We start from the raw sequence: 25,775 nt of genomic DNA on the forward strand, positions 1-25,775 counted from the left end.
CCACCAGAAGACCTCCTGACCACATGGTGATATGACCTCAGCAAGAAAGACAGGCTAGCCAGCCACTGGTGGCTTGCTGGTGGGACCTATAATCCCAACTACTCAGGAGGCTGAGATGTGATGATCCACGGTTCAAAGTCAGCCCAGGCAGGAAAAGCCAGGAGACTCTTCTTTCCAATTAACCACCAGAAAACTGGAAGTGGCACTGTGACTCAAAATGGTAGCACAAAAGAAATCAGGGACAGCTCCTATGTCTTGAGTTCAAGCCCCACAAACAACAAGAAGAAAGAAATGCTTATGGGCAGGAGGCCTTGCTCCTGTTTAGCAAGAGTACAGCCTGGCACCAGTAACTTACACCTGTTCTGGAGGTTGAGGTCTGAGGATTGTACTTTGAAGCCATCCTGGGCAGGAAAGTCTGTGTGAGACTTATCCAATTAATCACATGAAAAGCCAGAAGTAGAGCTATGGTTCAAGTGGTAGAGCACTAGCCTTGAGCAAAAGGAAGGAGCTCAGGGGACAGCACCCAGGCCAACTTCAAGCCCTAGGCCAAGCAAAATAACAACAAAGCTACCTGTATTCAGTCATTAAAATTTTGAATGTAGTTGTTACCAAAGAGTAGATGTACTGTCTTGAGAATTATAATGAAAATAGAAACTATAATGAAAATTTTAAAATTAAAAAGAAATCCAGAAATCCTTCCTGTTACCACTTAATAGCAGAGTTCTGGGCAAATATTTTCCTTTCTGGCTCCTGACTCAGAGTGAAAGAATTTGTGGGGTTTTTGTTGTTTGTTTTTGTGCTGGTTCCGGGGCTTGACACTGTACCACTTAAGCCACAGCTCCATTTCCAGCTTTTTGCTGATTAGTTGGAGAGAAGAGTTTCATGGACTTTGCTGCCTGGGCAGGCTTTGAACTGCAATCCTCAGATCTCAGTCTTCTGCATAGCTGGGATTACGGACGTGAGCCACGGGCACCATCTTTCTCTTTGTTTTGTATTAAGGTTTGACCTGAAGCTTCACACTTGCTAGGCAGGCGTTCTACCATTGGCCTGTAAATGCTCACATAAGGCCTTTGTTCTCCTACCTCTGCCTTCTATGCAGCTGGGATTACAGGCATTTGCTGTCATGCCCAGATTGCTCTTTTAAATATAGTCTCCTTTTTGCCCAGCCCGTACTCAAACTGTCATCCCACTTTCTCTGCCTCTCATGAGAATACAGGTATGAGCCACTCTGCCCAGCCCAAAGAACTTGTGTCTTTAAAAGACATGGTTTAATGGTGAATTAGCCTCGTTATGGAGTATGTAGAGACCACTGATCTGAAAAGGATCTTTGGTTTTTCTTATAGCATGTATACATTTACTAGGGGCAGATATAAAATTCTAATTTAATGTGAGTATCACGGATACTTTTTGCACATCAAACAAATAGATCGAGTATATAATAAAGAAATGCAATCTAAAAAAAAAAAAAAAAAAAAGAAATCCAGAGCCGAAGAGGCAGAGGGGTAGAATTGTGGGTAGTTCTTAATCTAATTAAATTCACAGAGGAAAGAAAGTATTACAGAATAAAACTATTCACCAAAAACGGTGACCCATTATCTGAATCTAGAACTTGAATACTGGGTTAAAAGCATTAGCTGCCCTGAGAAGCACTCGCTTTAGGGGAGTGAGTGAGCAGAGAGAAGGTGGGGGCCGGTAATTTGCCACCATGAGCTCAGCCAGAAGGAGGGTAGCATGGAGATCCACAATCACAATTGGGAGAGGCAACTGGTGGGTAGTAGTGGGGTCCTGTAGGAAGTGTGAGGGTGCTGGGGTGGGCTTTTGCTCACATTGTGTTCTGAGAAATGGCCAGTGAGAAGACCCAGATCTGTAATGACAAGGCTGGAAACAGTACCTGGGCAAGGGAAGGCCAAAATGCAAGGAGACACCAAAGGAGACAGATGTGCAAGCTAGTGACATTCAAGTGGCCTAACACTAATGTCTTGGAAGGAGGGAACTCTAGAACCCTTCTTACCTTTAGGAAATCTGGAGCTGGCACCAATGACATGCTTGTCTGCTTTGGAGGCTGAGACCTGGAGTATCATGGATTGAAGCCAGCCTAGGCAAGAAAAGTCCACGAAACTCTAACCAGCAAAGTGCCAAACTGGAAGTGTGGCTCAAGTAGGAGAATGCTAGTAATAAGCTAGGTAACTGAGTGCAAGGCCCTGAGTTTGAGCCCTGGTACTTGTGTACACACACACACACACACACACACACACACAGAACTTGGGAAAATGGCAGGCTAATCCATCTCAGTTAAACATTACATTTTATAGTCTCTGAAAAGATGGCAACAATATAATGGGGTGGGGGGAAAGAGGGGTTGTACTAGGGCCTGAACTCAGGACTTCTGCACTCTGAGCTTTTTTTTTCTTTCTTAAGACTAGCATAGCTCCATGTTTGGCTTTTTGGTGATTAGTTGGAGATAAGAGTCTCACAAACTTGCCCAGATTGGCTTCAAAACAATGATTCTCAGAGCTCAGCCTCCTGAGTAGCTAGATTAGCCTCAGTCTAATTTTTAAAATATACTGAAGGAACTTAAGAAGTGGTAGAGCTGGATGCCAGTGGCTCATGCCTGTAATCCTAGCTACTCAGAAGGCTAAGATCTGAGGGTCACAGTTTAAAGCCAGCCCTGGCAGGAAAGTTCATGAAACTCCAATTAATTAATCTCCAATTAACCACCAGAAAACCAGAAGTGGCGCTGTGGCTCAAGTGGTAGAGCACTGGCCTTGAGCTGAAGAGCACAGGGACAGTGCTCAAGCCCAGAGTTCAAGCCCCACAACTGACCAAAAAAAAAAAAAAGTGGTAGAAGTTAAGAAAGAACAGTATTAGTCTCTAAATGAGATGGGCAAGCAACAGAAAGAAATAAAATAGCTGCCAGAGCTCAGGAAATACTAGAGTTAAAAACATGTTTCAGAAATAACACAAGAGCAAATAATATACCACAAAAATCTGACAGCAAAAACATCACACCCAGCGTTGAAAAACAAAAGCTTTCTATTATTAGTGTTTTATTGCAGCTATAATAAATTGTCACAAACTTAGTGGCCTGAAGCAACACAAATTTACTCACTTGTAACTCCACAGCTTAGAAATCTTGACAGGTCTCAGTGAGTTACAGTCTGTCAGCAAGGTTGTGCTCTTTTCTGGAAGGCTCCTGGGAGAATCCATTTCCTTGCCCTATAGCCCTTTTTCCTCCTCCTACCTACCCGAACCACTTACTTTTAAAGATCCAGTGATTACATTGGGCCCACACAAATATTCTAGGATAATGTTCCTCCTCTTCCTCCTCCTCCTCCTCCTTCCTTTGAGATCAGTCTAAAGGACTTCCCTGACCAAGCTGGCTGTTTGGGAATCCCAGATGTCTCCTGGAAAAGAAGAAGCAGGGAGAATGGAGCGGTGATAAAGAGGAATATACTAGCAAAGCACAAGCAATGGCTTAGACTTGATGTGGGCAGGCTGGATAAGGCCAGCAGCCTAAAAGATACTGTTTGCTGTCACTTTAGAAGTTTGCTCAGAGGAGGAAGTGGGGTTGGTTTTGTGAAAAAGGCGATATTAGTCTTTTTGGTGGTACATTCACTTTGCCCCCCAAGCATTTGGGAGTGTGGATTATTTTTACATGAATATGTATTTCTACACTTGGTGTCATCCTTGGAGCACAGTAACAAATTTGGAATCATGAAACAGCATATACTTTTCTCTTCCTTCATACATGGTATTTCATCTGGAAGAGAGAGAAGGCCCTTGTGGTCCCTGGGAGGGACCTCAAAGGTAGTGTTCTGGCTCCCGCATCCAGCTGATGCAGTGCTAGACCTGGTGGTCATTGTCTGATGTTTCTGGAAATCTTGTGCCTTTTTTGAAGATCTGGAAATTCAAAGTAGATGATTTCAAAAGCAGTTGCTAATCTCTATAAAGCAAGAGATGTGTTTATTTTTCCTTTGACTCCAGCCCTGCTGCAGAGTGGTTTAGGTTTTACAATTCCCTCCTGACAATCAAGAACCATCTGAGAAGGGAAGCCTGGGCCCCAGGGTAAGACCTGTACTAACATACTAGCTGATTCCTGGCTTGGAAACCGGTCTAACCAGGGGTGGGACTTGGATACCATCCCTGAGAACAACACACTCTTTATAGCTGTGTGGTTTGGGGAACTTTCCAGAAAGCTATTCTGCCCTTCAAGTATTAGTTTAAATTGCAATAGTTCAAGGGAATTGGGAATTGTGTTTCAACTACAGCTCTGATTTGGGCTAGGGTGGCTACTGCCCTGTCCTCAGTCTGGGCAGTGCTTCCAGTGTTGTTTCTTTTGCCAGGTGCTGGATTCAAGAGTTTCCCATAGCTGGACACTGGTAGCCCACACCTGCAATCCTAGCTACTCAAGAGGCTAAGATCTGGAGGAGTGAAGCTGGGCCCAGCAATAAAGTCCTAGAGACTCATCTCCAAAATAACTAGCAAAAAGCCAGAAGTGGAGGTATGATTCAAGAGATAGATCAGCAGCCATGCAGGCACAAGACCCTGAGTTCAAATCCCAGTACTGCCTAGCCCTGGATCCCTGGTATCCCAAGTCAGTGTGTCATCTGTTTTTTTACAAGGTTCTGAATGTCACACTAGTGAACCCCTTCGACTCTTGCTGTTACCCAAAAAGCGTCATTACCTCCACAGTACACAGGAGGAGGCTCAGAGATGCATCCTGCTTGCCTAAAGACAATTTGTACCTAGGAGGGAGAGTACAAAAGGCAGGGGGCAGGCAGTATCTCTGACTCAGTTCCCCTGTCTCTCCTGGTGCTTGATGACATCTGGTTACCCCCAGGTTCCTAGTCATGAGGAAATTGGAGGAAAGATTTCTTCCTGCCCCCCTCTTTTTTTGGTCAGTCATAGGGCTTGAATTCTGTGCCTGGGCACTGTTCCTCAGCTCTTCAGCTCAAGGTGAGTGCTCTACCACTTGAGCCACAACACCACTTCCAGTTTTCTGGTAGCTAATTGGAGATCAGAGTCTCATGGACTTTCCTGCCTGGCCTCCCTTTGAACGGTGATCCTCATATCTCCTCCTCCTGAGTAGCTAGGATTATAGGTGTGAGCCACAGGTGTCTGGCTACAAGATGTCTTAAAAGTACTTTGCAGCTAGACACTGGTGACTCATGCCTGTAATCCTAGTCACTCAGGAGTCTGAGACCTGGTGATCTCAGTTCGAAGCCAGCTGGGGTAGGGAAGTCTGTGAGACTCTTATCTCCAATTAGCCATCAAAAAAACCAGAAGTGGATCAATGGCTCAAGTGGTAGAGCAAAAAATGTTTAGGGGTAGCTTCCTGGCTCTGAGTTCAAGTCCTAGAATTGGCAAAAAAAAGAAAAGGTACTTTGCAAATCTCTGTTGAAATGAAATTAATAGTTTACAAGCTCTAACCACCTGTTTATCAATACTAAAAAATGGAAGCATAGTTACTTGCAATGAAATACCTATTTCATGTATAAATAATCGAGCATGACCATATGATTAAGTTACAGTGACATCATTAGAAGCAGGGACATTGTGTGTGTGTGTATGTGTGTGTGTGTGTGTGTGTGTGCACGTGTGTGCGTGCGTTAGGGCTTGAACTCAGGGCCTCACACCCTTGGCTTTTTCTTTCATAGTTGGCACTCTATAACTTTTTCTTTTCTTTTCTTTTCTTTTTTGGTCCGGTAGTGGGGCCTGAACTCTGGGCCTGGGCGCTGTCCCTCAGCTCTTCAGCTCAAGGCTAGCGCTCTACCACTTGAGCCACAGCACCACTTCTGGCTTTTTTCTTTTTGCTTATGTGGTCCTGAGGAATCGAACCCAGGGCCTCAGGCATGCAAGGCAAGTGCTCTACCACTAAGCCACCTTTGGCTTGTGGCACTCTATAACTGAAACAAAATAACAATTCCAGCTTTTTGCTGGTTAATTGGAGATAAGAGTATGTCAAGGATTTGTCTACCTGGACTGGCTTTGAACCTGGATCCTCAGATCTCAAGCCTTCTGAGTAGCTAGGATTACAGGCATGAGCCACCACTACTCAACTAGGAACGTTCATATAATGAGCCCTTGGAGTTTAGAATGCCAAGAGGAAGTTTTTGTTCATGATTGGAAACCAGGGCTACTATGCTAGAGTTTTCAGGAAAGAGCACCATTGGAGAAATAGTTTCTCCATCCCCTCCACCTCCGGCTCCCACAGCCTGAGGTATGGCTTTCCAGGCAGAAATGAAGTTGGAGATGCACTCAGCAGAGGGACTGCTTTCTTGTGTCTCTGCTGTTATTACAAGGAGATCTTCTAGGTTCCTGCTGTCCCATCAGCTTGGACCTCCACAGTGACACACATGGCCCAACCATGCCAACGATCCAGAAAGAAGCTACTGCTCCATATGTATCACCTTTGTGTGCATTCTGCCCCGGCCCCCACCATTTTTGCCAGCATCAGCGCTTGAACTCACAAGCCTCATACTCGGTTTTCTTGTTCATGGCTGGTGTTCTACCACTTGACCCATGCATCTAGCCTTGCTTTTTGTTAGTTATTTTTGAGATGGAGTCTCATAGACTTTTCTGCCTGGACTGATTTCAAACTGCCATCCTCCAGATCTCAGCTTCCTGATTAGCTAAGATCACAGGCTTGAGCCACTCATGTCTGGCATCCTAAACATGGAGAGAGAGAGAGAGAGAGAGAGAGAGAGAGAGAGTGCGCGGAGTGGCCAATGTCAGTATCCTCAGCCTCAGGATACAGAGTTGGGGAGCAGAGAGCACCAGGGGAAGGTTCTCGGTCTCTTTTCTTTCTCCTTTCTTCCTCTCTCCTTCCCTCCCTTCTGTACTGGGGCTTGAACTGAGGGCCTCTTCCTCTCCTGCTCACAGATAGCACTCTTCCACTTGCGTTACAGCTTTACTTCCAGTTTTTTTGCTGGTTAACTGGAAATAAGAATCTCATTGATTTTTCTACCGAGCTGGCTGGGAACTGCAGTCCTCAGATCTCAGCCTCCTAAGTAGCTAGGATTAGAGGCATTTGCCACAAGCGCCTGGCAGTGTTTTCTTGTTGCTGGTCAGTCCTGACAACATTTCCCCTTAAAAAAAAGAAGTGGCCTGTATACTTATGTCCGTAATCTACCTGGATTATAGCAGAAGGTCAAGGCTGCTAATCTGGGCTGAAATGTGAATCAAGGCACGTTGATGGATACGCCTCCTGCCCCCAACGTTGTGACTGCAGCTATAAAACATTAGTCAGCATTTCTGGCTGTGACAGGACCAACCCCATCTCAAACTGGTTTAAGGAGAGGAATTTGTGACTCAAGTAACGAAAACTTCAGGCATAGCTGGATCTAGGCCTTCATATGGCATTTTCACACATTCCTGTCTCTTCTGTTTTCTTTTTATTGACTGCATGGAAAGTCATGTCCTTAAGTGGCCAGAAAAAGTGCCACTGGCCCCTTGCTTACCCCAGTGAAGAGTGCCTCTATGGTACATTGTGTCCTACACCCCTCTTCTCCCCTTCTTGATCACATCCTTCACACCTGTAATCCTAGCTATTCAGGAGACTGAGAACTGAGAATCATGATTCAAGACAGCCCAGACAGAAAAAGTCCATGAAACTTGTTTGTGAGTACCAGCCTTGGGCTAAAAAGCAAAAAGCTAAGCTACAGTCCTAAGGCCCAGAGTTCAAGCCTTGGTACAGCCCTCTCCTCCTCTCCCACACAACCCACTCCCACCACAATAAAGAAAATCCAAAACACTAAAGTCATGAAAGAAAACCCTCATAACTTAGAATCTGGACCCCCTCAGCAAATATCAGTCTTTTTTTGGGGGGGGCAAAGTCTTTTTTTTTACCTTCAGTTATCACATATGTCATAATGACGTTTGGGTCACACACATAATAGTGGTCCCATGAAATTGTGTCACCTGGCTGGGTGACATTGACTCATGCCTGTAATCCTAGCTACTCAGGAGGCTGAGATCTGAGGATCATGGTTCAAAGCCAGCCCAGGCAGGAAAGTCTATGACAATCACCTCCAATTAACCACCAGAAAACCAGAAGTGGAGCTGTGGCTCAAGTGTTAGATCACTAGCCTTTGGCTGAAGAGCTGAGGGACAGCGCCCAGGCCCAGAGTTCAAGCCCCATGACTGACCAAAAAAAAAAAAAAAAGTTCCCTGCTGTCATTGTAGCCTTCTCAATTTGTGTCTATAATGCTCACCAACAAAATCACCCTGTGATACATTGCTTTGAACATGTCCTTGTTGGGTGACACATGATAGTGTAAATATAAGGTTGATAATTATCTCCACTTACGCCGTCAGGAAAAGAGGGAATGTTTTTGAGACCTTCATATTCCCTCATTCTGAGGTACTTTCTCACTTGTGTTATCTGGATCAACCTTTATTGTGCTCTTTTGTTGTCTATGTGTGTGCATACATGCATGTGTGCATGCATGTGTGTGTGTGTGAGATTACTGTCGGTATATCTTGATCTTGGACAGATAGAAGACATCTACCCTCTTTATTTATTTTAAGTGCTTTTTGGATTTTTATATAAGCTTCAGAATAATATTATCTCTGCCATAAGTCTATATGCACTAAAGCTGGGCAGAGTCAGCCTCATTCTCATGTTGAGGCTTCCAAATAATGAACACAATATTTTTCTTTGTTTACTTAGCTCTTCCTTGACTCCCCACCAACATTTAGTAGTTTTCTATGCATGAGTCCTCTACATAGTCTGCTCGATTTCTACATACTTCATTTCTTTGACCAGTTCTAAATGGTATTCTACTTTTAATTTTGTTCTTGTCATCAGTAGTGCATGATAATAAAACTGATTTTTGTACATTTATCTCTTGTAAATGAGACCTTGTCAAACGGTTCAAACTGGAACCTCCCTTCTTCTCTCCCTCCCTTTCTCCTTCTCTTTAGGACCTACAATCTGACCATGTTTACCCCCCCCCCCAAGATTGACTTAACTCTTGGATACACATACACATGCACATTTATATAAATATACTTTTTAAATGTTAGTCCTGGGGCTTTAACTCAGGACCTGGGTGTTGTCCCTGAGCTTTTTTGCTCAAGGCTAGCTTCTACCACTTTGAACCACAGCTCCACTTCTGGTTTTCTGGTAGTTAACTGAAAGGAAGAGGTGCATGGATTTTCTTTTCCGGGCTGCCTTTGAACAGGCATCCTCAGATCTCAGCCTCTTGAGTAGCTAGGATGACAGGCGTGAGCCATCAGCACCGGACTCTGGCTATATTTGTATAAAAGAGGGCTGCTTACAGGTGCTTAGGGTAAAATGGATACAGGTGAGCTCTTAGCACAGGTCCAACAAACATCCTGTCCCTAGAGACTACTTAGGGAAAAAACAAACCCAAACACCTTCCAGGTGGGCGGGGACTAGTTTTCGGGGCGTGGCCTCCATCGCGGCGGCCCCCTCCCTAGATCCTCCCAGACGCGAGGAGGCGCTGTGGGACGCAGCGGGTCGCAGCGGCGCGCTTTTCCCGCCTCCTCGGTTCCGGCAGAGGCTTTCGGGACGGCGGCGGAAAGATGGCGGCCTCCAGGGGTGGCCTAGAAACTGAGGCAGCTGACGGGAGCTCGGGGTGCTCGGGCAGCTCAGGCGTGGAGGTGGTGTTTCCTTCGGGTCCTGCCGCCCCTGCCCCGCTATGCCCTCACGGTGGGTCGGAGTCTGGCTCAGCCTGGCTGGCTGGGGCCCGGGCCTGGGTTGGCCTGGATGTGCTGGTGGCTCTCAGGTCTTTTCTGTGGCAGAAAAGCCATCTTTTCCTCTGCTCCCCGCTCAGGGGGGCTCAGAAAACACCCCCTTTTCTAGAGTTGGGCTCTCAGCCTATTGAGGAACCCTCATAGGAGTCCCTCCTTCTTTGCCTTGACTCCAGGGCTGTTCCATTTGTTTGGGGACTGGGCCTTGGTAGGCCAAAGGAATGGACGCTATGGAGTAATCCCCATGGAAGATAAAAGACTTTTTGCCTGGAGACCAACTTAAGTTTTTTCTTTAACTTGCAGTAAAGGCCCAGGTAACCGCTTGTACCCGCTCCAGAGATGGCAGCGCTCCCTGTTCTCTGGGGAGATACGTTTTTAGAAAATGATTTCTAAGTAGTCAGTGCCTGAGTGTTGTGACTGAGAAGGAGGGGTGGGGGAGACAGAGAGAGAGAAGAGAAAACATCAGACGTGACTCAGTTGAATAGAATTGCCAGCCAATGAACTGTTAGATACCAAGTTCGAGTCCCAGTCTCGGAATAGCAACAAAAGTAGAAAGGTAGATTTCATTATGATCAGTTGTGTACGAAACCTAAACAAGTTTTAGTTAGGCAGTGAAAAGTAAGAACTTGATATAAATGGCTAGCGTTTGACATTTTTTCCCTGTTCTGGAACTAGGACCCACTCTTCTGTTTGTAAAGGTGAACCAAGGGAAGGAAGAAACACGGAGGTTTTATGCCTGCTCAGCCTGTAGAGATAGAAAAGACTGTAGTTTTTTCCAATGGGAAGATGAAAAGGTATGACAATTTTTTTAAAAAAGACTTCAGAAACTTTTCAACTTTTCAGAATTTCCAGACCACTTAAAAGACATGCAATGTGAACATTATATGAAGAGAAATGAAGGTACCATGTGCTTGGATTTGGAAGACTAGAGTTAATACTTTGAGCTTACTCTGATGCTTTACTGTCTCAAAGACTTAGTTCCCCTGACATGTTAATATTGAGTAGTGGATTCTCTTGTTTTAGCTCTAACTTCTGTCATAGGAACACAATATAGACAGGTAGTTCAAACAGCAAACCTTTATTAATCACAGTTCTGGAGCTTGGGAAGTCCAGGTAAATCCATTGCCTGGCTTGCTTACTGGTTTGCAGATGCCTGTCTTCTCACTGTGCATCTTCAGGGGGAGAAAGAGAGAGGACAGGGAGAAAAGAGGAAGGAAGAGTATCATTCTTTCAAGGATAGTAATTCCATTTATAAGGGTTCTACTCTTCTAACTTGCTTAGGCTTCAAAAATAGGAATTTTGGGGGAATACTTTCTGTGTTTGATTTTTTTTTTTTGGTCACTGTGACAAATGTAGCTTTTTATTATGGCAGATAGGAAGCAGAGAAAAAGGATGTGATGGTAGAAATCAGAACCTTTAAAGGTTTCCCCAGCCAAGCCTCACTTCCTGAAGTGTCTACCATCCAAAATAAATGTGATACCTCTTTTTGAGATCAGTAGCAAATATGATAGTTCATCAAATGAGTTTTGTTTGCCTAGAATGCTTGAGGCTTTGGGTTTGATCCTTAATTCCACAGAGAGAAAGAAAAGAGAAAGAAGATAAAAGGAAAGGAAGAAGGGAGGTAAAGGAAACAGGGAGTGAGAGGAAAGGGGAGAGAAGAGAAAAGGATTGTGGTAATACACATCTATAATCCCAATACTTTGGAAATCAAGACAGGAGTTTGAGGCCAGCTTTGAGCATCTGGTGAACCCACCGCCTTTTTATTGCCAGTCCTAGGTCTTGAACTCAGGGCCTGGGCACTTCCCTGAGCTTCTTTTTGTTCAAGGCTAGCATTCTACCACTTGAGCCACAGTGACACTTCTGACCTTTCCTGAGGAATCGAACCCAGGGCTTCATGCATGCTAGTAAGCACTCTACCACTAAGCCACACTCCCAGCCCTGTGAAACCCTTTCTCAAAACAAGCTAATAAATGAATAAAAATGTGTTTTCTACTTTCTTCCAGTTGTCAGAAGCTAGACTTGCTGCCCGAGAAGCTTATAACCAAAGCTGTCAGCCACCACTCTCCCGGATACAGTGTGTGGAAAGGTACTGATGTGGTGCTTTTTTTTTTTTTTTTAATGTTAGGTATAATGTTTTTTTCTCCCTGTTCTTTTAAATTTATTTTTATTACACACTCACACACACACAATCATAAAACTTGTCATTTATGTATTCGTTATTTTCTAAGTAGGGTCTCTTTATGCATGGGCTAGCCTGAACTGTTTTTCTCCTCCTTGTTTCCCTTATCCCTGGAGATGACAGGCACGTATTACTGTTCGTAACCATTGCACTTCCCTTGTAGCTGGGATATTAGGCGTGTGCCTCTGCACACAGCTATTGATTGAGATGGATTCACATGGACTTTTATGCCTAGCCTGGTCTCAAATAGATCTGTTGATCTCTGCCTTTCAAGTAGCAAGGATCATAGGCTTAAGCCACTGTGCCAGGTCAGACATTTAATTTTGATGAAGTTATCAAATTCCTTTTTTTTTTGTTGCTTTTGGGATAACGTAGCTAGGAGTCCATTGCCAAATCCAATGTCATTAAGATTTATTAATGTTTCTTTTTTGAAATTAAAAAAAATGTTGAAGCTGTAAAAAGCTGAAAGTATCTGGTCTTGAAAATTGACATTGACATTGACATTATTCTAATGTTTTATTGGGTAGATTGGAATAGCTTTATAGATTCAATTTTTTTATTTATTTTATTTTATTTTATTGTCAGTCGTGGGCCTGGGTTCTGTCTCTGAGCTCTTCAGCTTGAGTCTAATGCTCTTCTACTTGAGCCCTAGTGCCACTTCCAGTTTTCTGGTGGTTTATTGGAGATAAGAGTGTCACGGACTTTCCTGCTTGGGCTTGCTTTGAACCATGATCCTCAGATCTCAACCTCCTGAGTAGCTAGAATTACAGACATGAGCCACCAGCACCCAGCTAGATTCAATTCTTTAGCAAGCCCCAAGTGTCTCTGTATCACAGGCATGGTGCTTTACATGCTGGAGGACAGCCCTGAAAAGCCCCAGGTCTGGTTTACTGTGACAGACAGGTGCACTTTTACAGCTGGTAGATTCAGGATCCTGAGACATCATCCTGCTAAGTGCCAAGGAGTGCTTTGATCTGTGTAAAGAATCTTTTCTGGGTTGCTTAGATTTTAGAGCCCATTGATGGGTGAGGCTTTCCTTAAGGTACTGTGTTTGCTCTTTAACTCCTTTTACCAGGGTTGTTTACTTCCTGTATGGGAATCCATTCAACAAGGAAAGTGTAAACTGAGCACTACTGTGAGTTGGGTACCATATTGCATGGGTCACATGAGATGATATTTAATCCCACCAGGGTGTGACTTACTTAGATGAGAAAATATGAGGCTTGCTGAAGTTAGGTACCTTAAAGTTCATACTACAAGGATAACTGAGCTGTAACTCAAACTTTCACTTAATGAATTCTTTTTTTTTTGGCCAGTTGTGGGGCCAGAACTCTAGGCCTGGGTGCTGTCCCTCAGCTCTTCAGCTCAAGGCTAGCGCTCTACCACTTGAGCCACAGCCACCTCTGGCTTTTTCTGCTTTTCTACCACTTGAGCCACAGTCACTTCTGGCTTTTTCTGCTTTTCTACCACTTGAGCCACAGCCACGTCTGGCTTTTTCTGCTTATGTGGTGCTGAGGAATGGAACCCAGGGCTTTATACATGCAAGGCTAGCATTCTACCACTGAGCCACCTTCCCTTGACTGATTCTTAATGCAAACTTTTTTAAACATCTAGGCAGATAGTAACTAGTAAATGATGTCTAATGTTTTAATATGAGATAAAAGGTAAGGAGTTATATAGACATACATCATGATGATGTTATAAGTTAAGAAAATAGAAATAGAATGTTGAAGGTGCAGGAAGTAGAAGAACATTGCCTATGGCTTCTCCCATGACCCACCCTCTTGCTCTTTATTTTTTGGTGCCAGCTCTGGGGCTTGAACTTAAAAGCCTAGGCACTTTTCCTGAGCTAATTTTTGCTCAAGGCTAGAGTTCTACCATTTGACTCACACAACTCCATTTCAAGCTTTTTGGTGGTTAATGGGAGATAAGAGACTTATAGACTTTCCTGCTTGGGCTGGTTTTGAACCGTGATCCTAGATCTCAGCCTCCTGAGTAGCTAGGATTACAGGTATGAGCCACCAGCACTCTTCCTTTTTTTTTTTTTTCCTTTTCTTTTGGTAGTATTTGTTTTAGAATTACAGTTGTAGTGTATAATGACATTTTCACTTACTTCATTATACTAGTTCTTCATGAAACTACCTAAAGATATTGATGATTCAGTTAAACACTCCCAAAAAAGTGCAAGTGACGTTATTTCTCTGCATGATTAGTCTAGAACTAACCACTATTCACTGTTCTTACCTTTGTACTGCCAGAATACAATTTAACATTTTTTTCCATGACTAAGGATGGAACTCAGAGCCTCAAGAATGTGAGGTTGTACAAACTGAGCTGTGTTTCCAGTACTGATGAGGAATATTTGAGGGTTGAGAATGTGGCTTAGTGGTAGAGTGCTTGCCTAGCATGCTTGAAGCCCTGGGTTCGATTCCTTATTACCACATACATAAACAGAAAAAGCCAGAAGTGATGCTGTGGCTCAAGTGGTAGAGTGCTAGCCTTGAGCAAAAAGAAGCTCAGGGACAGTGCCCAAGCCCTGAGTTTAAGACCCAGGACTGGCAAAAAAAAAAAAAAGAATATTTTAGATACATATTTCGTGCTCAAACAAAACACTGGCTAAAATAAAAATTACTAATGGGTTTCCAAAAAGTTGTTTTGGGGGAGCTATAAATTCATGTACCTAGAGCTAATCCTTGAGCATTTTGTTGTTGTTGTTGTCAGTTGTGGGGCCTGAACTCTGGGCCTGGGTGCTGTCCCTGAGCTCTTCAGCTCAAGGCTAGTGTTCTACCACTTGAGCCACAGCACCACTTCTGGCTTTTTCTGCTTATGTGGTCTGAGGAATTGAACCCAGGGCCTCATACATGCAAGGCAAGCACTCTACCGCTGAGCACCTTCCCAACCTTGAGAGCATGTTTTAATAAAATTATTTTCAACATCTTAAACTACTAGTGACCTGTAACCTTGGGTCTTGTTGCCTGAAGCCTTCAACCAACATCCATCAGGTATTTGTTGAGGGTTCAGAAAGAAAATTCTAGAGGTGGAGTTCAGATAATAGAAAGATTACTCAGTGTGAAGAAGAATGTATTAGATGTGAACAGTATTCATAGGAAAGGTAAGTACTAACTTGTGCATTAGCTGATCCATACAGTTTGAGACTGTAGCACTCAGATTTTAGAAGACAGATAGGTAGAAGATGGAGTTTTTGCAGTGTAATGTCATTGATTTCACTATATCACTTTCTAATCAATGTTCCTGTGCTTTCTTAAATCCTAAAACTTTTCAGTATCTTAAATCTTACTGAAATTTTGGCTTTAAAAAAAAATGCAATTTGGGGGGATAGAAGGAAAAAAAATGCAGAGAAAGCAAGGGAAGGGGTGACATTGTCCAAAGAGAAATGTACTCATTATCTGACTTATATAGCTATAACCCCTCTGTACATTACCTTTCTAATAATAATAAAAATTTGAAAACAAAAAATATAATTTTATTGTTATAATTAAGATATTGTTCAGAGGGGTTACCATTTCATAAGTCAGGGAATGGAGTGCATTTATTGTGTTGGACAGTGTTGCCCCTTCTTTTGTGCCCCACTCCCCTTTTCCTTCTCTTGTCCCTGACCACAAGTTACACAGTTCATTTTCCACATAGTGTATACTGTATAGCACAATTGCATTTGTTAGTCAAAGCTAAACAAATTATTCTCATACTACGCCTTCACCTTGTGACTAGTGACTCATTCCTGTGTGTGGATGGATCTCGAGTTGATGTACTCAGAGTTCACAGTTGTCTTTCTCGTGTAATTTAATTATATAAACTCATTTATAAGATAGCTTTTTAGAGAACTGTATTTGTACTAAATGTGGAGCATTTCCCTATAGTCCCAGCAGTTGGAGGCTGAAGCAAGATTGTGGTCAGACTGTGCTGTGTAGTGTAATGCTGTCTTAAAGAAAAGTAAGACATGGTGACTCACTCCTGTAATCCCAGCTACATGAGAAGCATAGAAGGGAAGATGGTGGTTGGCAACCATACCACCCAGAAAGTTAGCAGGCCCCTACTCACTAAGCTAGAGGTGGTGGGGTACGTTTGTGGTCCCAGCTATACAGGAGGCCAAAGGATGAGGAAGAGTCCGAGATTGCCCCAAATGGAGGACTCTACCTGAGATAACTAAAGAAAAAAAGGGGGGGGGCCTTCACTCAGATGGCAGAGCACTTGAGGCTTAGTTAAAGAAAAGAATCACAGACTTTCCTACCCAGGCTGGCTTTGAACTGTAATTCTCAGATCTCAGCCTCGTGGGTAGCTAGGATTATAGGTGTTAGCCACCATTACCCAGCTTAGTATTCAGTACTTCACTAAACCATGATTGAATCCTTTCTTTGTCTTTATCTGTCTTTAAACGAGAAACGATGGGCTAGTATGTTTCTGCCTGTCTTTGCTTCTCATAACCACGTTTTAGTGGATTATTTCTTTTCAGAGTTAACTTTTCTGCCTCGTCATGTTGCTCATTGCTTTTCCAGTTGTCTTCTCAGTGTTTGGCTCTCTGGCTCATTGCTGTTCAGTATGAGAGACAACTGTGCTTGTACTGGTTCCCACCTGCTCCTCCCTTTCCTTCACCTTAAATTCACCCAAAATTTGGGTCTAGCATACATTGTAAGTCACACTGTGATAATTATCTCCTCTGCCCTGTCTCTGGGCCCTTTCCTGTGTTGCTAAGCAATTTCTTCTTGTCTTCATCTCTTTTCCCTTTTCCATCAAGTCATGGATGAAGCTGTCAGAGCACTTACCACAGATGGGGGAGCATTGACACTATTGGCACACTGTTAACTTCTTGCTGTTGGTTGCAGCATTCCTGTTGCTGCTATGGGGCTTTGAAGAGAGGCTGAGCTTAGGTGAAACACCCCTTAGTATTCACTCCATTCAGTGTACAGTTAGTTCCACTGAAACTCAGCCATCAAGCCAGGAGTCCTTTGCCCACTCAGTGAATGCTTGGTTTAGACATTTCTCAGCCTTAGTTGTCCTCAGTGGCCTAACTGCTTTCTCTCGTGTGCTCTTTCTGCAATTTTTATAGCTAGTATCACTACTACACAATCAGCTTTTAAGACATACTGACCACAGGAAGTAGGGCTGTGGCTCAAGTGGTAGAGTGCTAGCCTTGAGCACAAAGAAGTTCAGGGACAGCGCCCAGGCTCTGAGTTCAAGCCCTAGGACTGGCAAAAACAAAAATCATACTGACTGCAATTATTTTTTTCTCCATTTATCTCTAGTCAAATGAAAAAAAGAAAAGATGTCATTTGAAACAAACAAACAAGTGGAATTTCCAGTATAATCTGTTTCTCTTTTTCATTTATATATTTATTTCTGTGCTGGTTCTGTGGCTTGTACTTAGAGCCTGGGTGCTGTCCCTTAGCTCTTTTACTCAAACCACTTCTACCACTTCTAGCTTTGTATGTGTGTGTGGAATGTGTGCCTATGTGTGCCTGTGTGCCTGTGTGTGTGTGTGTGCGTGTGCGTTTGTGCGTGCGTGCGTGTGTGTGTGTGTGTGTGTGTGTAGCTGGAGATAAGATTCTTATAAATTTTCCTGCCTGGGCTGACTTTGAATCACAGTCCTTAGATCTCAGCTTCCTGAGTAGCTAGAATTTCATTTTTTGACATGGAATCTCACTGTGAAGCCCAGACTGGACTTGAGCTGCCAATCAGTGTAGCCTTTGTTAAGGCTTTGAATGTTGTCTGTCTGTGTTGGGGTAAGCTTCTGTCAGCCCTCATCAGTATTGCTAAGAGCAGGGGAACTCAGTGGGAACATCTTTCCTTTTAGGATATATTTTTTTCTTGCAAAGTATGCCACAAGACCTTGAAGAACAATCTTAATTTCCCATTTTAAAATGACTGTCAACTGAATCAAACTGTTTAACACATCAGAGTTAGAACACATGCATTTGTCAATAAATTCAAACATTCTAGTAGTTGCCAGTACTTCTTAGTTTCTTGGGTAGTACATTACATTCCCATTTTTAAATGGATATTGATCTTCATTCACGACTGAGTTGGAGCATCTCAGTTCTTAGGAAATTGCTGATTCTTCCCCACTTTGTAGACACACAGCCAGACATCAATTCTAGCCTGTGTTCTGCAGATTTACTTTTGCTTCTTTCTGCAATACTCTTCTGGAAGTCAGAATACTCTTTGCTAAAGTTAGAAAAACATTGTCTCTAAAACAACCAATTTAAAATCTGTGTTTCCTGTGTCTACAAGGCTGCTGAGGTTTGTTCAGCTGCCCTTGCCTCAGAGGAAGTTCTGCAGAAGATGTCAGCAGTTGCTGCTCCCTGACGACTGGGGAGAGCATGGCGAGCACGAGCTGCTGGGTGAAGTCTCCATGGCCCAGCTCCAAAGGCCCAGTCAGCTCCTTCACCCGCTGGAAAACAAGAAGACCAATGCCCAGTATCTGTTTGCAGACAGGACCTGTCACTTCCTGGTACACCTCCTTTCTACCCTTGGATTCAGAAGAGTACTGTGTGTTGGAACACCAAGGTATTTTGCTTTTTAGGTTTTGGACTACCACAGTTTAAACCCAAGGAGAATTTTCTTAAGTAGTTATTTACTTGTGTGGGTACAGTGCTGAGACCTCTGGAGTCTCCAGAGCAAGCGGGAAGCATGGGTCCTCTCCTGTAGCCTCTGCTCCAGAGCTTGCTTTCTGTCATAGGAGATACCTTCTGAGTTGATACTTTGTTTGTTTCTTTTTTTTTTTTTTTTGACAGTAGTGGAATTTGAACTCAGGGCCTTACACTTTGTAAGTAAGTGATCTAACAATTGAGCCATGCCCTTATTACTTTGCTTTAGTTATTTTTTCAGTTAGAATCTTGCAGTTGTATGGGTGTGAGTGTTGTGTGTGTGTGTATACATGTGTGCATGCACTAGTACTAGGTCTTGAACTCAGGCTCTGAGCTTTTTTGCTCAAGGCTGGTACTTTACCACACTTCTACTTCTGGCCTTTTCCTGGTTAATTGGCTTAGAGCTATGATCCTCAGATCTCAGCCTCCTGAATAGCTATGAGTAAAGCTATGTAGGAATACTAGGAATACAGTTACCAGCACCCAACTTGGTCTTGCATTTTGCTTAGTCTTGCCTAGACTGAAATCACCCTACCTGTGCTTTACACTTAGCTACAATTACAGGCCTGTACAACCATGTCTGGCTTTTCTGTGGACATGGGATCTCACTAACTTTTGTGCAGACTGGTAAGTCTCCTGTGTCAGGAAACTCTTCACAATAAAGGGGAGAAGAGAAAGGGGAGCAATTGGGATCTGGTGGAGGGGTGAATTTGTTTAAAGTACACTGTACACATATTTGGAAATATCACAATGAAAACTCTCCTACTACAAATGTATGCTAACTCAAAAAAAAGAAAAGGAAAGAAAAGGGGTTGGAGGTGTGGCTCCTTTGGTAGAGCACCAGCCAATGAGCATCATGTATCAAGTTCAAGTCCCAGTCTTGGACCTAGGAAGAAAGAAAAGAAAAAAAGCCAGCTGGGCAGCAGTGGGTCATACTAGTCCAGGAGGCTGAAATCTGAGAACTGGTTCTAAGCCAGTCTGAACAGTTACATCCAATTAACCAGGAAAGCCAGAAGTGGAGCTGTGAGTGCCAGCCTTGATTGAAAAAGCCAAATGAGACTCACGGTCCTGAGTTCAAACCCCAGTACTGGTGCCAGAAAGAAAAGAAAAAGAAAAGCCAAAAAATAAATTTGAAAACTGAAACTCCAGTTATATCTTCTAGTTCTTTTCAACATTTGGTTGAGGTACCAGAAACATCTTAAGAACATGGATGGCTTTTGTTGCCTGTTTGCTTATGGTCTGTGACATTGGTGACTTTTTACTAAGTTTGTTTCATTGATTGCAATAGGTTGCATGAGCTGATCAGGTTGACAGCAGCAGATGACAAGAAGTATGACATTAAAAGCCTTTTATTGGATATTGACTCTCGGTAGGTTTACAAAGTATCTTATTGTCCTTATCGTGTACTGTTTCTTTTTATGTGTATTTTCTTGTTAATTACTTACAGTGTCTGTCACAAGTCCGTTGTTGACATTTAGAAGTAGGCATTGGTGGCAAGCCCTTTTTCAGTCCTGTACACTGAGCATGCAGTCTGTATTTTAGATGGAGAGGTGGTTGATTTGTTTGCCAATGACCACATTTAGTTGTCTGTGACTTAGAATGCTGAGGCATGTTCCCATTGAATCAAGATTTTCTCAAGAATTGCCTCATGCTGAATCTGATTTCTGGAACCTTGTTTCCTCCTCTGATACTGCATTTTCCTTTTTCTTTTTCTTTTCCTGCCTGTCCAGGGGCTTGTCCCTGAGCTTCTTTTGCTCAAGGCTAACACTCCTACCACTTGAGCCACAGTGCCATTTTTGGCTTTTTCTGTGTATGTGGTACTGAGGAATGGAACCCAAGGCTTCATGCATGCTAGCAAGCACTCTACCACTAAGCCAAATTCCCAGCCCGATACTGCACTTGAGAAGACATTTTAAAAATAAGTTTTATGCAGGGCACCAGTGTCTCAGACTATAATCCTAGCTACTCAGGAGACTTGAGATCTAAGGATCATGGTTTGAAGCTGGCCCAAGCAGGAAAAAGTCTGTGAGACTTTTTTTTTTTTTGTCAGTCATGGGGCTTGAACTCTGGGCTTGGGCACTGTTCTTCACCTCTTCAGCTCAAGGCTAGAGCTCTACCACTTGGGCCCACAGTGCCACTTTTGGTTTTCTGGTGGTTAATCGGAGAAAAGAGGTTCAAGGCTTTTCCTGCTTGGGCTGGCTTTGAACCGCGATCCTCAGATCTCAGCCTCCTGAGTAGCTAGAATTACAGGCGTGAGCTACTGGCGCCCAGCTCTGTGAGACTCTTCTCCCCAGGTAACCACTAAAAAGCTGTTAGTGGAGCTATGGCTCCAAGTGGCAGGGGGTTAACCTTGGGCAGAACAAGCTCAGGGATAGTGCATAGGCCCTGAGTTTAAGTGCCAGGACTGGTGCACACAAACACGCACACAAAAGTAAATAAAATAAGAGGAAATTTTAGCAGATGATGTGTGTACTGCCTCTCTGGACCTAGCAGGAGTGAAAAGGATGCTAATGAGGGATGGACAGGGCCCAGAAGGAGGGTGGGGATGAGCAGATACATGAGCTTGTATTATGTGGGGTTAGCTGGCATCTGAGTGGTTGGACAGACAGATGGGACAGTGAGAAACACAGCTTCCATCTCCCTGGGATGGTACTATACTTTCAATCTTATATCTTCGATGTAGCACAGATGGCATATCTGCTCCTCCGCTCCATAAGTCTAGAGAGTGGAAATACTCTTCCTAATTTCTATAATTGCTTCAATTCCAGGAGCTCATGGTGACTGTATAAGACAGTATATGGTTTATAGGTTCTTTCGCATGTTCTTCAGTGTACTAAAGTATCACATTAAGGAGGATAGCTAGCCAGGCACCAGTGGCTCACATATGTAATCCAAATCCTCAGGAATCTGAGACCCGGAAGTTTGTGGTTTGAAAAAAGAAAAGCTAGCTGGGCGCCGGTGGCTCACGCCTGAAATCCTAGCTACTCAGGAGGCTGAGATCTGAGGATCACGGTTCAAAGCCAGCCTGGGCAGGAAAGACTGTGAGACTCCTATCTCCAATAAACTACTAGAAAACCGGAAGTGGTGCTGTAGCTCAAGTGGTAGAGCACTTGCCTTGAGCTGAAGAGCTGAGGGACAGCGCCCAGGCCCAGAGTTCAAGTTCCACGACTGACAATAAAAAAGAGAAAAGCTGGGCTGGAGGCATAACTTACATGGGAGAGCACCAGCCATGAGCAAGTAAGTTGAATGAGTTCAAGGCCCAAGGTTAACACAAAGAAAAAAGAAAGATAAATATAGCTTTTGTGGTTAATTTTTCTTTCAATTTTTCAAGTCAACTTTATGTGATTATGACTAAACAACTACCTTTCTCAATGGGCACCTCCATTCTCTTTCCTTGTATGTTAACTATTCATCCCCTGTTACCAGGTTTGGATTTCTCACAGACATCACAATTAAATTGGGGAAACTCAGTATAAAGGGACTTTCACTTTGATTTCTTGTTACCCTGTGAAAAGTCTCCATGGCTCAGAGCTCCCTCCTTCCATGGCTCCCTGGAGATGTACAGGACATGTCCTTTTCAGGGGTAGGATGTGTAGCTAACATTTGCTAAGATGGATTTCTGTGGGCTTTCATTTTAGCACAAAAGATGTGAAATTCTATTTGGTAACTATCATCCAAATAAAGTTATATCAAAAACTGAGTTTCTTAGGTCTCTTATGAACTAATTTTATTCAGCGCTTGATTACATTTCCTGTGGAGAGAGCTTGTTTCATACTTGGTAACTGACTCTCATCTAAGAGAATGAATGGCCAAATTAAATGACTGTCCTTGTGAGCAGTTTTCCAGTGCACGCTTTTCTGATTGGTTTTGTTTGCCTTATTCAATGGAGAGAATAATTCCTTATGGCTAGTTTCATTTTAACGGGCAATATTGAGCGATATTGTTTAATAATTGTAAATATGAAGTAATTATGCTACCTTGTTTGTATTTGGTGGAAACTTAGGACTGAAATTCCCCTCCCCTCCTTTTTTCTTATTGCTGTCTCTACACACTGCTTCCAGAATGTTTTGGACAGGTGTGCTGTGCTAGCTTTGGTGTATATCAAATTTTCTTCCTTTTTTCTTTTTTTCTTTCTTCTTTTCATTTTCAAAGATCACTCTTGTGTCTTATGAAGCAAGGCAACAATGGAGATTCAGTGAAAAGGGTATTATGTTTTCCTTTGCCCTTTCTCATCAAGCCGTGCAAGAGAGAATACCCTCAAATGTTAGCACATCACAGCTGTACTGGTGTGGATAGTCTTTTTAAAAATAAGTTATTCAGCTAGATGCCAAAGGCTCATGCCTCTTGGGATGCTGCTTGGGAAGCTGAGTTAAGAGTCATGGTTTGAAGCCAGCTCAGGCAGAAAAGTTTGTGAGATCCTTTGTCCAAAATAATCAGAAAAAGCTGTGCTGGAAACAAGTAATAAAAGTGCCGGCCTAAGGAATGCAAGCTTCTGAGTTCAAATCCAGTGCCCCTCTTTCCCCCAAACCAGTTATTTCAAAGTTAGGTAAGTCAAGACCCTGTCTCAAAAAAAGAAAAAAAGTTCAATAGGAAGAAGACATATTTGTTTACTAATGGTAATTGACATTTCTTCATAGCTTTTGGAAAGTTCAGTAAGCTAAAATGTATACTTCAAATATTTTTAACGTTTCCAAGCCTTTTATTTCTTAAGTGTCAATGAGTCTTTTATGAAATGAACAGATAAACTTAACAGTATCTAAAACAATCAAAGGATAAGGTAATGAGAATGTTGAACCACTGTTCTTCCATCTCCACACAACAAGAAGTATCTGAGATTATGTTTCGGTGAAGAGAAACAAAAGTCTTTAATTTTTTTAAAGCCATTATATTTATGGCTGATATTAAAATAATAGCAGTTAACATCTTAGTGTATGCTGTGTGGCTGGTGTCAAGAGACACTTTCCACACATAACTCCTTTATTCTAAGAAGGCTTGTGAGGTAGAAATTGGTGTTTTCCCCTCTTTGTAGATGAAGAAATGGAGATTAGAAGGGCTAAATAATTTCCTTACTAAGGCAGCACAGTGCTGGAGTTTGGAAGCCGACCACGTGGCTTGTGAGCCTGTGCTGCTCAGCATTGTGGTGGAGCAGGGCTGCGGTGGGCAAACACCATGGATGGCCACTCAGTTCCTGACAGCCAGGAGCAGCTGGGAACATCAGACCAAGCAAAGGGGAGCCACCAGGCCTCACTCTACGAAGCCATAGAGGGAGGGGCATGACTCTAGGTTCTTCCATCTTTCCAACCAGGATGCTATAGCTCAGTGTGAATAATTTATAATAAGGGAGACAAAATTCAATTCCTGTTGGAGTAATATAAGTTTCTGCTCTGTACAAAAAAGTCAGAAGTCAGCAACAGACATTTAAAGGCCAATCTGCATAATTGGGACAGTTAAATAGTACAGACATAACTGAGAAATATAGAAAAGTTAGGAATATGAGTGATTGCCTAACTGCAAATTTAAGCCATAATATAGCAGTTTTGCCTAGTAAATTAGTAGAAATTTATAAAAGTTAATATCCAAAGCTGGCCTCACATTCATATTGATGATGTTTTCTAATAGTCTACTAAAAGAGTAAGTTAGTTCATTCTGTAAACAAATACCATTCTTTTTCTGGCACAAATTCAGGAACTATAAAATGCCCTTATTTCTTCCTCTTAGATTGAGAAGCATATTTTGTTAAACTAATACATTAAAGAGTATTCTTTTTAAGCTGGGCACTGGTGGCTCATGTGTGTATCCTAGCTACACAGGAGACTGAGATCTGAAGATCATGGTTCAAAGCCAGCCAGGGCAGAAAAGTCCCCGTGAAACTCTTTATCTCCAATTAACCACTCAAAAAACCAGAAGTAGAGCTGTGGCTCAAAATGGTGGAGTCCTTAATCTTGAGCAAAAGAGCTTAGAAACAGTACCCCGGCCGTGAATTCAATCCCATGACCAACAACAACAAATGATTCTTATTTGTTAACCAGGGAACAAAATTCTTAATAGCTATTAAGCAGAAATGTTGATTTTTGTATCTAAATATAAGTATTATGTAGTTTTGACAATGGTTTACTAAACTAAGGAAAATAATTGAAGTTTATTGTTTCAATTTCTTGAAACTTTTAGAAAATATTTCTTATTTCAAAAATCTGAAGAGGGCCAGCGCCGATAGCTCACGCCTGTAATCCTAGCTACTCAGGAGGCTGAGATCTGAGGATCACGGTTCAAAGCCAGCCTGGGTAGCAAAGTCCGTGAGACTCTTAATCTTCAATTAACCACCAGAAAACCGGAAGTGGCACTGTGTCTCAAGTGGTAGAGCGCTTGTTTTGAGCTGAAGAGTTGAGGGACAGCACCCAGGCCCAGAGTTCAAGCCCCATGACCACCACCACGACCAACAAAAACCAAGAAAGCTTGAAGAATACTGATTTTTTTTAATGAAAATGCTTTTATAATTCATATATTTGTTGGGGGGGGGTCTGGTTGTGGGGCCTGAACTCTGGGCCTGGGCGCTGTCCCTCAGTTCTTCAGCTCAAGGCTAGCGCTCTACCAGTTGAGCCACAGCACCACTTTCGGCTTTTTTCTTTTTGCTTAATGTTGTGCTGAGGAATCGAACCCAGGGCCTCAGGCAAGCGTTCTACCACTGAGCTACTTTCCCAGCCCCTATAATTCATATTTTAGTATATAATTGTTTATGGATGTGACTGTCAAGTAATTCTAGAAATGAATTATTTTACAGATATTCACAGTTTTATATGGAAGATAGCTTTTGCCACTATAACATGTTTAACCATCATTTCTTTGATGGCAAGGTAAGAATTATAACTATTCATTCTTCTTATTGTAAACTTACAAATTCAAGAGTACCTCTTTTGTTATTTTCTACCATTTGTTGGCATATTTAATTTTGTTCATTTACTGGAGGCTTATTGAGCAGCCAGAAGTGATTCTGTCATTCTCTTTTCATTGCATTTAGGATAGAGACCCACTCTGTTAGCAAGCTCCATGGACTAGGTGTAGTCTGACTTCTGTTATTCCTGCTGCTCTTCTCCCTTTTGTCTGCTTTGCTGTTTGTGCTCAGGATCTGTGGCCTGTTCCTGGTGGAAGCTCCTGGCAGAAAGGCTCTGGGGCTTGAGAACTGAGTAGAGGAGCATGATGGAAAGTAGATGAAAACAGTGGCACTGGGATGGGGGCTTTGGGAAAAAGAGAGGCTAGAAGTAGATGCTGGACTATTGCCT

The 25,775-nt window shown here is 42.8% G+C and overlaps 1 protein-coding gene across 4 annotated transcripts in view; it reads left to right on the forward strand.

Annotated features, from left to right (window-relative positions):
* Window positions 1-9,536: 9,536 nt before the first annotated feature.
* Zcchc4 (zinc finger, CCHC domain containing 4) overlaps window positions 9,537-25,775 on the forward strand; it is a 36,845-nt gene continuing 20,606 nt past the window's right edge. For 3 of the 4 annotated variants that reach the window (XR_001174738.1, XM_013009192.1, XM_013009193.1), the window contains exons 1-6: window positions 9,537-9,676; window positions 10,393-10,511; window positions 11,721-11,803; window positions 18,143-18,418; window positions 19,787-19,867; window positions 25,277-25,349. Coding sequence is in view for 3 of the 4 variants with exons in the window: in XM_013009192.1 (XP_012864646.1) it covers window positions 9,550-9,676; window positions 10,393-10,511; window positions 11,721-11,803; window positions 18,143-18,418; window positions 19,787-19,867; window positions 25,277-25,349 (759 nt within the window). In the remaining variant the exon portion in view is untranslated. Of the gene's footprint in view, window positions 9,677-10,026; window positions 10,032-10,392; window positions 10,512-11,720; window positions 11,804-18,142; window positions 18,419-19,786; window positions 19,868-25,276; window positions 25,350-25,775 lie in introns of those variants that run through there. The other variant, XM_013009194.1, reaches the window with a different exon arrangement.

The sequence above is a fragment of the Dipodomys ordii genome, unplaced genomic scaffold (assembly GCF_000151885.1).
Source record: "Dipodomys ordii isolate 6190 unplaced genomic scaffold, Dord_2.0 Scaffold8, whole genome shotgun sequence".
Lineage (NCBI taxonomy): Eukaryota > Metazoa > Chordata > Mammalia > Rodentia > Heteromyidae > Dipodomys > Dipodomys ordii.